At 39.1% G+C, this 13134-nt stretch overlaps 1 protein-coding gene across 1 annotated transcript; it reads left to right on the forward strand.

Annotated features, from left to right (window-relative positions):
• The first annotated feature begins 11067 nt into the window (after nucleotides 1–11067).
• Nucleotides 11068–12638, forward strand: LOC140840851 (uncharacterized). Its single transcript, XM_073208013.1, has 2 exons — nucleotides 11068–11577; nucleotides 12465–12638. Exons 1-2 carry the CDS (start codon nucleotides 11068–11070, stop codon nucleotides 12636–12638), a joined length of 684 nt encoding a protein of 227 aa, XP_073064114.1.
• Nucleotides 12639–13134: the final 496 nt, after the last annotated feature.

Genomic DNA, 13134 nt, shown 5'->3' on the forward strand with positions numbered 1-13134 from the left:
CTAAAACAGAAGACTAGGAGATTGATTATATTTTAAGAATTTTGTGTAACTGAAATTATTTTTATTAAGTGATTGGATTTATTTTAAAACGCCTGATTAATTTATTTAAATGTTTATGAGCGTGCGTATTTTCGGTTATAGCTTGTTTTAAAAAAAATATTTCAGTAGAATTTTAAGAAGCAGACATTTCACTTTTTTCAGAACAAAATAAACAATTTCTAAGAGTCCCAACCACTCAAATTGATTTTGCAAATTTTCGTCAATTTCAAATATCCATATTTGTCTGCTAGCTTTACTTCATACCATTGCCCGATCCACCGCCACCACACTTCCAATATCGTACTACCACTTAACCTTTGAACCCATAATTTCAAATATATTAGACCCAAACAATTTGGAATTTGACAATTATATATCTTTGGGGAAAGTTCAATTAACGATACAAATTTTATACTTATCTCTCATAAAACAAATGACTATTATCTATTATCATAAAAAAACTGAAAATTATATATAAAATTATATAAACTTTAACATACAATTAAATTTATCAAACCATTGCTTATTCTATCACGACAACCAAACACACCCTTAAAGAGAATAAGTATTATCGTAGCCATTGAGTACATATGGTTTTTTATTTTCTTAAAAACATTTGGTAAATGCATAATTTTTTACATTTTTTAAAAATATATTTTAAATTGATGTTACTACACACTAAATTTTAATATTTGAAACCATTTTTAGTAAAAATTAAATAGATTAAAATTAATATTCTTTAAAAGATTTCGGGTAATCATTCAAATTTCACAGCAGTTTGAATCAAACTCAATTTCAAATCCTCACTCGCTCGTTCACTTGCTTTGCACACTTCCAATTCCAAAGTATTTATCTCCATTTTGATTAAGATCCATTTTTTGAGTTATTGCACATAAACAAGCTATAATTTTGAGTTATTTTTGGGAAGAATGACGACAATGGAGAGCTTAATTGTGCTGGTTAGCAGAATTCAGAGGGCTTGCACCGCCCTTGGTGACTATGATGACGAAAACTAGACCTTTTCTTCTCTCTAGGATGCTTTGTCGTCTGTTGCCGTTGTCGGTGGCCAGGTCATCAACATCTTTGTGCTTATAATTTTTAAAGTATCATTGTTGCGTATTTCAGGAGAATTGGACTATCATCTCAGTTTAGTAGATTTTGTCAAGTTTATTTTGTTTTGGGTTCATATTTGATGATGTCCGACTAAATTGGGTGAGTTAGGCAGGCAACTTATCGAGTCAGATTATGTTTCTTTCTTGCGAATACTAGTGATCGGGCAAAAAGGCTCCCGATATGGGTAATATGTACACTTAAAGAGCAAAGAACGTTGGTGGGATGCCAGAAGAGTTTCCGACGTAACCATTTCGACGCTCAAATCAATCGAGTATCCATGAATAGAGAAGTGTTGTATAGATAATATATAGTGGATATTTATGGAAATATTAAGTGAATCTGTCTAATGATGGAGCGAACATGAGTACTTACAGGAGAAAAAATAATGATGACCTTGTTTTCAGTGTTTTTCTACTCCTCATGATCAGAAATTTTCCCAGTTTCTCACGCCTTGCGCTCTGACACTGTTACGATAGACAAATCATACTACTTTTAGTCTTGTCACATCGCCCCCACGTGCATTGATCGATATACTAATGATTTCGAGGCATGTCGATCCATATTTGTGAGCCCGGATTCTATGCATGTCCCGAGATTCTCGGACAGTGTTCATGATGTGAGGGCATGGACAGGGTCCCTAATCTATTATCTTATCTTTCTTACATAGCCCGGGCTAGGCTGGGATCCCAGGCTTGTATGAGTACGAGCTGGTCTAACCAACTTCCCTAGTTATTGCATACTCAGGGATGATTTATATAAGAGCACTTTATTTACCCGAGCTGGTTTTTCCCCGATAGCCCCAGGCTCTCGATCTCTTAATCTGCCCGAGTCTGATGATAACCCGAGGTCTTTCCGGAGCATCACTACTCTCTCCTTAAATAGTCGAGCTAGGGTCCTAATCGTTATCCCGAGTGGTCATATTAAACTTGGGTGAATGATCGATTATTTTTGAATTTTAGGCGGGCTAGGTTTGATGGAAACATGATGTAAGCCCTGTATGTTGAAAAGACAAAAATTTGACTGGCCCCGCTTTGTATCACGACCCGACTTTTCATCTTCTCAGGTGACCCTGCTCAATTCACGTGGTGTATCTCGTCCGTCCATTTACTTCGAGATCAATGGCTATGATATCTCTTCTCCCACTTATAAATACCAACCATCTTACTCAATATCATACTTTTGCATTCTCGCGTTCTTGTTCCCTTGTTCATGTGATTCCGGCGTCCTTTGCTTCTCTTTGGCGAATCCGTTTCCTCAATTCCGGCCACTTTCTCCTCTCATTAATTCTCATAAATTTTCTTTTCCTTCTAAACATGTCAAACTCTACCTCATCCACTTCGGGTGCCAAAGCTCGTGTCTCCTCAGACCTAATGTCCGCCACGTTGCACTCTAAATCTACCCCCTATGCATCCCTCATTAACCTCTCCCCCGATACCTTTAAGAAACCAATCATCGCCCATCTTTCCAAGAAATCCCAAATATTCAAAACTGTCCACCAAGCTATCAGGATTTCTAATGCCCGAGAGAAGGGTAAGGCCAAAGTTTGTGCTCCTCCCAAACAAAGACTAAGGCTCTGAGTAATCCATTATCTTCTACTATGACCAGTACTCTATGTCTGGGTGCCAACGAGGACCTTCGAGTTCTCTGATCTATCCCTTCTTCCTGCTCTCTCCTCATTCGTGGTCTCTCGGACCGAGCAGATCGGCACCCGAAGAGTTCTATAATTTTTTTCTGATACTAATTCTATAGTGGTCTTCGGTTTCCCATCCTTTCTTTATATATCGAGGTGGCTTGCTTTCTCGGGGTTCCTTTAAATCAACTTCATCCAATCTTCTTATACATAATGACCTCAGTAATGACCCCAGCTTATGTGTCTTTTAAAATGCATAATCTCTTAATTAACCCCATCATCCTCCATTATTATTTGTATGATGGTTTGGCGACCAAGCCTTTTCTCTGACTGTTCAAGTAAACAGTTGATTCCTTAATGACATTTCCTCTTCCTTGAAGGACTGGAAAGGACAATACTTTTTTATTAACCTCTCTTCTTCTCTCAGTTCCACGATTGGCTTTCAATCCATGCTGTTGACCCAGCCCGATCTCCATAGCAACTATAAGACAGATGAACCTTATGCTTGGAGCCAGGAGATCGTAGAGGAGGAGAAAGTTTATTCTTCTCTGCTGATTTTCGAGGAAAATCTTGTAGCCTACGGGTTGCGGGCCCAGGTTGGAGACCCTGTAGATAGGGTAATTGATGAGTTCGAAGCCTCATGTGCTCAAACCGATATCTCTTCCTTTTATACTTTCTTTCTTATACTTTGTTGTTAACACTTGCCTGTTTCATGCAGATAAGCCCGAGATGTAAGAGGATTTTTCTAAGAAATGAGCGGTTTAAAAGGCAGTCGCAAAGAAAAAACAAGCAGCCCAGAAGGCTGCAGCCCAAAAAAGGCCTTGTCTAAGAGGATGGCTGAGGAAGCCCGAGCGGCTACTGAGGCCTGGGAAATTTAAGAGAGATCGGTCACTGAGGCCCAACAGAAGGCCACGGTTGAATTGGAAACAGAGGAAGGGGTGACTGTTACCCAGTTCGTGGAACAAGACCCTGGGAAACCCTCTTCCCCAGGAGTCTAAGGACCCAACCCCCCCTCATTTGTCGAAAAAAAGGCTACAGCTGACCCCCCAAGATAGTCTTCCTTAGCGATATTGATGAGGTGGCTAAAGACAATACCTTAGTGGTCGGCCCTACCCCCTCTCCTTCCATCCGGATCTCCATAGAGTAGCACCAACTTGACCCCCAGGAGCCCGGGTGTTAGGATCAAGCGCTTACCATTAGGACAAAAGCTATAACTATTAGCCAATGTGAAACATTATTTCCTTACACTTGTGACAGCGCAGAGTGGACCTACTTGGATACTAATGGGTCGGGCTGTTAGGCCCCATGAGTCCGGATACGTACATGTCTATCTTGTGGTGTTGTCTCATATCTCTTATAGATCATTCTTACCCTTCTCTCATCATCGACCCTGTCCCCAGCAGAGATAATATTACTCATTAAAATCTGTTGTCACTCTTTTACGACCCACTCATCCAACCAGATCAAGCGGCGTAATGTTAGAACCTTAGCACATGAGAACTTAACAAGAAGTCACCCATCCCAATATTATTCTCACTCATGCACGCTTAACTCAACATCCCCCTGCCCAAAGAAGTATAAAAATATGCTTTTTGAAAGACTTGAACTCATGACCTCACTCTGATACTAATTGTTAGGATCAAAAGCTTACGACTAGGCCAACATTTATAGCAATTAGCCAAGGCACAAATTTATTTTCTTATACTTGTGGCAGCGAAGAGTGCACCTACTTGGGTACTAATGGGTCGGGCTGTTAGGCCCATGAGTCTGTGGCCATGCTTGTCTTTCTTCTGGTGTTGTCTCATATGCCTTAGAGATCAGTCTTGCCCTTCCTCCACCGTCGGCCTAGTCCCCAGCAAAGACAGTATTATCCGTTAAGATCTGATGTCACTCTTTTATGGCCAACTTAACCAACCAGATCAAACGACGCAACATCAGCAGCTTGACGCATGAGAACTTCCCAGGACGTAACCTATCCCAGTAATACACTCACTCATACACGCTTAACCCAACATTCCTCCCCCAATAAGTATAGAAATATGCTTCTTGGGAAGCTTGAACTCATGACCTCGCTCTGATAACAATTGTTAGGATCCAGCGCTTACCACTAGGCCAAAAGCTATAGCTATAAGCCAAGATGTAACTTTATTTCCTTATACTTATGGCAACCCAGAGTGCACCTACTTGGGTACTAATGGGTCGGGCTGTTAGGCCCATGAGTCCGGGGACGTGCGTGTCTATTTGCTGGTGCTGTATCATATCTCTTATAGATACGTTTTACCCTTCCTCCACCGTCGGCTCTGTCCCCAGTAGAGATAGTTTTATCCGTTAAGATCTGATGTCACTCTTTCACAACCCACTTAGCCAACCAGATCAAGCGGCGCAACGTCAGCAGCTTGATGCATTATAATTTCCCAAAAGGTTACTCATCCCAGTACTACTCTCACTATGTACGTTTAACCCAACATCGGGGTAACTTCTTCTTACATGGGGTTTCCTCGGTGGGTATATGGCTAGTGAAAATCTTGACTTCCCCTACCGAGGAGGCCCATCTCCTAAGCCTCGGTCCCCTTTGTATATTTATTTTGACCTCCAGGACCAGCCTTGTACTCCTTTCCTATTGTGTCAATAAAATTCTCTCTTTTCAATTATGTTTGGCTTTCTCTTTTCTCTTTGCTCTTTGCTATTTATAACTCAAACTAAGAAGTAGACCAAACCAAAACGTGCATACTCCTTATGGGTTAAAAAATGCTCTAAGTGTTGAGAAGTGGTTGGTCCTTCAAGGCTGGACTGATAAAGTCCGGAAACTTTGATTAATAACTACGTCTTCAAAGATTATAAAACATTTCTAGGTTTTTGGAAAAAAAATTGAGTTGGTTTGAACACAGGGTAAATATTAATCGCAAATCCTTATGAGGCCTGATATCTTCATGATTCAGATAAGATAAAGGGTTGGGGCCTTATAACATCCGAGGTTGGGATAGAAACTGGAGTCTCATGTCTCACGGACTATACCAGATAAAGTGTCATGAACTCGTAACTCCTGGACTTTAGATAGGAAACTGGGGCTTCATGCCTCCTGGACCTATATAGAATTCCATATATATTGAACGAAGAAAAAAAACTTCATTGATACTTGGATTATCAGTACAACTTATGAACAATATTTCTTTAAATTTAAAAAGTTCCAGGGCCTTCTGAGGGACTGACCCTGGCCATTCTCTAGATATAATACCCACAAATTGATCTTCTAAATCACTTTGTAAGGTCCTTCCCATTGAACTTTTATTTTTCCCATGTTCCTGGCTAGGTTAGCTTTCTTTAGGACTAAATCACCAACCCAAAAATCCCAGGGTCGGACCCGATTGTTGTAGTCTCACATGACTCAGCTTCGATAGGCCTCCATTCTTGTGACATCCATTTCTCTTCTTTCTTCCACAATTTCCACCTCTTGAGCCCGGGGTTCATTATTCCCTTCTGGATAGGCTTCTATCCAACTGAAGTTTTCCCTATTTCGGTGGGTTACACAATCTCATAGCCATAAAGAAAACTGGAAGTAGTTTCTTCAGTGACAGTCCGCGGAATAGTTCAACAGGCCCATAGAACACTCAATATTTCTTCTACCAAATCTTTCCCAACTCCTTGCAATCTGGATCTTAAGGCGGCTTGAATAATGGTGCGGTTGATGACTTCGGTCTGCCCATTAGCTTGTGGGTAGGCAACCGAAGTAAATGACTATTAAATCTTCATTTTTTCACCAAGTTATCAACTTTCTTTCCTAAAACTGTCCTCCATTGTCAGATATCAACTTCCTTGGCAGTCCAAATCGGCACACCATGTTTTTCCACAATAATTTCAACACCTCTCTTCTATGATTTTGCCCAAGGGCTTGACTTATGCCCACTTAGAGAAATAATCAACTGCAACCAACAAGAACTTCTTTTGTGCTCGGGCTATCAAAAAGGGTCCCACAATATCCAGACCCTACTGATTGAAAGGACATGACATTTGAATAGGTTTCATGGTTGAGACCAGGCTTTCATGAAAATCGCCATGCCACAAGCATCCTTCATAAGATCGGACCACTCGGACGACATCCAAGTTCATAATAGACCACCAAAATCTTGCTAACAATGCTTTACTAGTTAGCGACAAAGATCCAATGTGGTCCCCACAACACCCTCTTGAATTTCTCTAAGTATATACTTGGATTTCTACCTGGCCAAGCATTTGAATATTGAGCCTTGCTAGGATCGTCGATATAACACTCTATTCAATACCACAAAACTAGGGGCCCGTCTTTTGACTTTTGAGCTTGGCTAAGATTATCGTGAAACTTAGCAGTCAGGATGTATTCAAGCAGGGGAGTTATCCATGTGTCATCCTGAGGAACCAAAGAACCAATTTCTATCATAGATACGGGCTCTATTTGATGAACAATACACATTTCCCTTACCTCGATTAGATGGAATGCCAATTTGTCCAAGGTATCGACTTTTGTATTATATTCTCTTGGAATCTGCTCCACACTCTAGTTTCTAAAGCTTTCTCACAACTCTTGAATAGTCGTCATATATTTCATTAGTCTTTCTTCCATGACTTCACAAGATCCCTTCATATGTTGAGTAACCAACTGAATCTGAGTAAATGATGACCCAAGTGGCTCCTGATATTCGAGCTGCTTTCATCCCGGTTATACATATTCATCTTCAATATTTGAAGCTCGAAAATCCAACCGTACGACAACTTTAATCTTCTCCCCACTTGGAGAGATTAGAACAACTTCTGCACCACTGCGTTTTTAGCTGGTGACACCATATACAAATATCCTCCGTATTTTTACCTACCCGAGTTGAGTCATATCGGTCAGGAAGTCTGAGAGGGCTTGAGATTTAATACTAGTCCTTGGTTGATGCTCAGTATCATACTCTCCTTACTCCACCACCCATTTTACCATTCGCTGAAATATCAAGGTTGATCGTGATTCTTCTGATTGGACTGTTGTTGAGGACAACAATAGGATGTGACAAAAAAAAGGATCTTAACTTTCTCATGGTGATTACCAGGGCCACGACTACCTTCTCGAGCTCAGTTTATCTCAATTCGAGTCCTCTGAGGGTGTGACTAACATAGTAGACATACTTTTGATAAGATCATTCTTCTCGGATAAGGATTGAGCTGACAACATGCTCGGTTGAGGACAACTAAACCCACAACTTCTCTCCTGGCTCGGGATTGGATGGTTAGCCCGGCTCGATAAATTTTCGAACCTGGAAGGCTTGTTCAGACTTATCATTCATCCAAAATTTTTGGTCTTTCTCAATACTTGAAAGAAGAGATAACTACAATGTGCCAATATAGGAATGAATAAAAACATAGCAACGATCCTTCATGTAAGCATATGCACTTTCTTCACAGATTTAGGGGAAATCGTTTCCAAGATAGCTCTTAACTTCTCTAGGTTGACCTCAATCCCCCTCTCGCTCACCATGAACCCGATAAATTTGCCACTCTAACACAAATGTACACTTGAATGGATTTGATTTTATCTCATATTCTCTAAGAGTCCAGAATTTCTACTCGAGATCTGGGATGAAACAAGATTTCTCTCTAGATTTAACAAAAATATCATCTACTTATACCTCAATGTTTCTCTCGGCTTGTTTCTCAAATACATTATCAATCAACCGCTGATAAGTGGCTCCTGAATTCTTCAATCCATGCATCATTATTGTATAACAGAATGTACCGCCCGAAGCTGACCTTGTTTGATCTTCTCGGGCCAAAGGGATTTTGTGGTACCCCTGATAGGCAATCATGAAAAAAAGCAACTCATACCCTGCAGTGGAATCCACCAACTGATTGATCCAGGGCAAGAGGCAACAATCTTTGGGGAAAGCATCATTTAGGTCCCTGAAGTCCACACAAATTCTCCATTTGTTAGTGACTTTTAGGACCATGATCACATTTGAGAGCCAAGTAGGGAACTGTACTTCTCGGATGTGCCTGGCCTTAAGAAATTCTTGCACATGCTCAGCTATTACCCTGTCTTTCTCGGGCCCAAAATGCCTTCTCTTCTGCATCATAGGTCGGGAACCCAGGATAATGTTTAATTTGTTTTAGAAACATAGACCGGTATCCTGACCAGACTGAGGGAGAACACACAAAAGTGTTTTCATTTCTCTGTAAACAAGCCAACAACTTGATCCAGATAGATGTTTCAAGATCTCAGGCCACTTTGGTAGTTTTCTTGAGGTGACTAGGAACCCGATCCACTTCTTCCAACTATTCCTCCATCACAGTGTGCACCTCCCCAATCGAATGCACTTATTCTTTCCCACCCTGATGTTATTCAACTCCCTCTTTGTTCTCTTCTTTTCCATTCGGACTGTCTCAGCATAGCATTTTCTATGAGGATGGTTGATCTCCTCGGACTTCTCCTACTCTGTTTCCCACATGAGTTTGATTTTTTGACGGTAAGTTGAGGCAACGACCATGATGACATTCATGGTTGGCCTCCCCAAAATGATGTTATATGAGGAGGGCGCACTGACCATTATGAAAAGCTGACACGATTGAGTTTCACAAGTCCTCGATTTTGAGGCTTGACGATCCATACTTGTGACCCAGATTCGATGCATGTCCTGAGATGTTCGTGTAATTTTCATGATGTAAGGGCACATACAAGTTCTCTTATCCATTATCTTAGCCTTTTTACACAGCATGGATTAGGCTGGGATCCAGGGGCGGAGGGAGACTTGTGGCCAACTGGGCTGTAGCCGGGTGGCCCAATTTTTATTATTTTTTGTATGTGTCAGTTTTTGTCCAGCCCAGGTGGTCAAAAAAATATTTTTTTTTAGTATGTTCTATTTTTTGTCCAGCCCAGGTCCAAATTACATAAGCCCATGCTCCAAAGTCCAATTGTTTGATATTGTCCAAAGGAAAAAAAATTGAAGATGCTTACAGAAGCTGGGAAGCAAACCCTCCTCCCAATTCCCAACCCGTCGTGTCCCTCATCTCCTCTCCCAGCATCAGCCATTCAGCCGTGAGCCGCCGCGCCACCTTATCCTGGATTTCCAACCACCGTTGCGAGAGCAGCCTCGATTTAGGTATGTGTTCGATACTTCGATATATCATGTTTTGGATAAATAAATGTAATGACTTTTGTTGTTGCTTCAGATTTTCAATTCCCGAGTTTGGAATTCTCTCTGATGAATTTGAAGTGGTTCCTTTCTTTGAATATTAACTAATAATATTTCAGTTCGTTAACTTACTGGAAGTTATAAAATGTACTTGTGTTCAAGCTTCCACGAAGCATTCAAGCTTATGCAGGTTTAGTACGATGTTAAACTTGTAAAAATTATTATTAATTATATCAAATCAATTAATTATTGCACAATAACAGATAAAAAAATTTTCAGAGTAATTTTCAAATTTAGAATCTGATGCCTCGGCATTTGACAATGCTGCCTTTTCCTTTTGTTGTATTGAGGTTAAATTTGAATATGAGTATGGAAACGTTGTTTGGACAGATCTTTTCGTTCCCTACTTTCATCTTACTTAAACAATGGTTGTCCACTTAACTAGCGTGCCCACGTGAGAGTAAGGCCTCTCTTGTGGAAGCAGTGACCTTTCAGCTAGCCAATAAACCCTTCAATTGAATCACCGATGATGGTTGCTACTATTTTATTTGCAATACTTATTTTATTTATTGAATTTTCACTTTCTATGTACTCTATAGTATTTGGTTGTAATCCAAATTTAATAATTTTGTTTATATTAGGTCATTTTAATGTCAAATCAAGAGAGAGAGATGAAAAAAAAAAATTTATCATTCTTTCAGCTAACAACTGATAATCCTTCATCATCTGATCGAGACTCATGCATCCATTAATATTGAGGAGCCCAGACCTTCTTCTAAATCTAAAAAATTTGTGTTTGACAAAACTTCCCTTGAACGAGATCCTGGATTGTGTATTTCGATATTGCAACATCCTGTTAATTATCGTGATGAAATTAGACGAGATTATATCAAAATAGGGCTATATCAACCTAAATTGTCGGAATACCAACGATCTGAATCAGGAACGCATCATCGTCGATTTCAATATACATGGTTTAAAAAGTTTCCAGAGTTAGAGTGCTCTCTTTCGAAGGATGCATTATTTTGTTTTCCGTGCTATCTTTTTGAATTAAGTGAAGCACAACAATCTGCATTTACAATTGAAGGGTTTAAAAGTTGGAAACGCGTTAATGATGGAGCAAAGTGTGTTTTTTTGTCTCATATGGGAAATTCTAAATCGACACACAATAAATCTTCAAAATCTGTTGTTGATTTGATGAATGCCACTAAGCATATAGATGTAGTTATGAATCGAGAAACTTCTGAACATATTCAAAAAAATCGGTTAAGGCTTGCATCAACAGTTGAGTATGTCCATTGTCTTAGTTTGCAAGGATGTGGATTGAGAGGTCATGATGAATCTTCATATTCCCAAAATCGTAGTAATTTCATTGAGATGTTAAAACTATTGGGGAAATGGAATGCTAGTATTGAAGATGTTGTTTTAGACAAGGCTCCGGGAAATGCAAGATATACCTCACCAGAAGTTCAAAAAGAAATCTTGCATATTATTGGGAACGGAGTCAGAAATAAAATTCGTGATGAAATTGGAGATTCTAAGTTTTGTATTTTGGTGGATGAAGCGAAAGATGTATCTAACAAAGAACAGATGACTATAATTTTGAGATTTGTTAATGCTCATGGTTTTCTGCGAAAGCATTTTTTTCAAATTGTGAGTGTTATGACACCAGAGCTGCAACACTCAAGAAAGAAATATGTGATGTCCTCACTATATATAATCTAGAAATTCATAATATGCGAGGTCAAGGGTATGATGGTGCTAGTAACACGAGTGGTGTTTTTAATGGATTGCAAGCTTTATTTAAAGATTGCCCCTATGCATATTATACATTGTTTTGCCCATCGACTCCAACTAGCATTAGTTGCAGCAGCTGATAAATAGATCTCTATATGGCTTTTCTTTTCAAATATGACGACTATTGTCAATCTTGTTACATGTTCTTCCCAGCGCAATGCTGAGTTACAATCTTAACAAGTTAATGAAATTGCACGTTCTGTTGTTCCCAATAAACGCGAGACTGGGCAATGAGCTAATCAGATTGGTACTTTGCATCGAGCAGGTACTACTCGTTGGAGCTCCCATTTTGATTCTATTTGCAGTTTGATAGATATGTATGATGCAACTATTAATGTGTTCGAAAACATTATCATTGATGGCACCTCTACATAAATGCACGGGGAAGCTGGTGGTTCATTAATAGTGATGAAGTCTTTTGATTTCATTTTTATTTTGCATTTGATGCATAAAATTATGGGGATCACAAATTTACTTTGTCGTGCCTTGCAACAAAAATCTCTTGATATCATAAGTGCAATGGATTTGGTCTCTACGACTAAAGAATTTTCCTGAGATTGAGAAATGATGGTTTTGATATTCTTCTTTCGTATGTAAAATCATTTTGCACAAGATTGGATGTCGATGCACCGGAGTTGAGTTCTCATTATAAGCATTCTACTCGTTCATGCAAGAAAAAGGATACCATCACAGTTGAACATCGCTTTCATTATGTTTTATTTAATGTTGCAATAGATTTTCAGATGGAAGAGTTAAACTCTAGATTCAGTGATGAGACGGTTGAACTTCTAATTCTCAGCTTTGCTTTGGATCCAAAAGATAATTTTAAATGGTTCAAAATTGACAAGATTTGTACTCTCGCTGAGAAGTGTTATCCCGAGGACTTCACTGAACAGGAAATGCATCATTTGAGGTGACAGCTACAACATTTTGAGCTCGATGTAGCTTGTCATGAAGATTTTCAGAAAATGTCTAATATATCAGAATTGTGTCGAGGCTTATTTGAAATAAAAAAGTTGCAACATTATAATTTGATTGACAAGTTGATCCGTCTAGTTTTAACTTTGCTTGTTTCCAGGCAACTACGGAGCGTGCATTTTCGGATATGAAACGTGTTAAAACAATTCTTCGTAATAAAATGGGAGATTGTTTTTTGACAGATTCTATGATTATCTACATTGAGAGATAGTTTTCTTCAAATATAGACTCAGATTCTATAATTGATGAATATTATACTTCGAAGAATCGTAGATCACAGCTTCAATAATAAGATTATGTCTATACAGATTATCTTTGTACATTTTAGTTTAAAAATATTTAATTTAATCATCTAACATTAAATGAATGATTTTAGAGATATTCATTTTATTTGATCTTCATTAATATTTCTTGTAGGATGATGGAAATATAATA

The sequence above is a fragment of the Primulina eburnea genome, chromosome 9 (genome assembly GCF_022965805.1).
Source record: "Primulina eburnea isolate SZY01 chromosome 9, ASM2296580v1, whole genome shotgun sequence".
NCBI classification, from domain to species: domain Eukaryota; kingdom Viridiplantae; phylum Streptophyta; class Magnoliopsida; order Lamiales; family Gesneriaceae; genus Primulina; species Primulina eburnea.

What these genes read in the sequence shown, in the direction of transcription:
- LOC140840851 (XM_073208013.1), top strand. Translation starts at nt 11,068, where the DNA reads ATGGGAAATTCTAAATCGACACACAATAAATCTTCAAAATCTGTTGTT. An exon ending in GAAAGCATTTTTTTCAAATT is followed by an intron (nt 11,578 to 12,464) that starts GTGAGTGTTATG and finishes ATAGATTTTCAG; the next exon opens with ATGGAAGAGTTAAACTCTAG.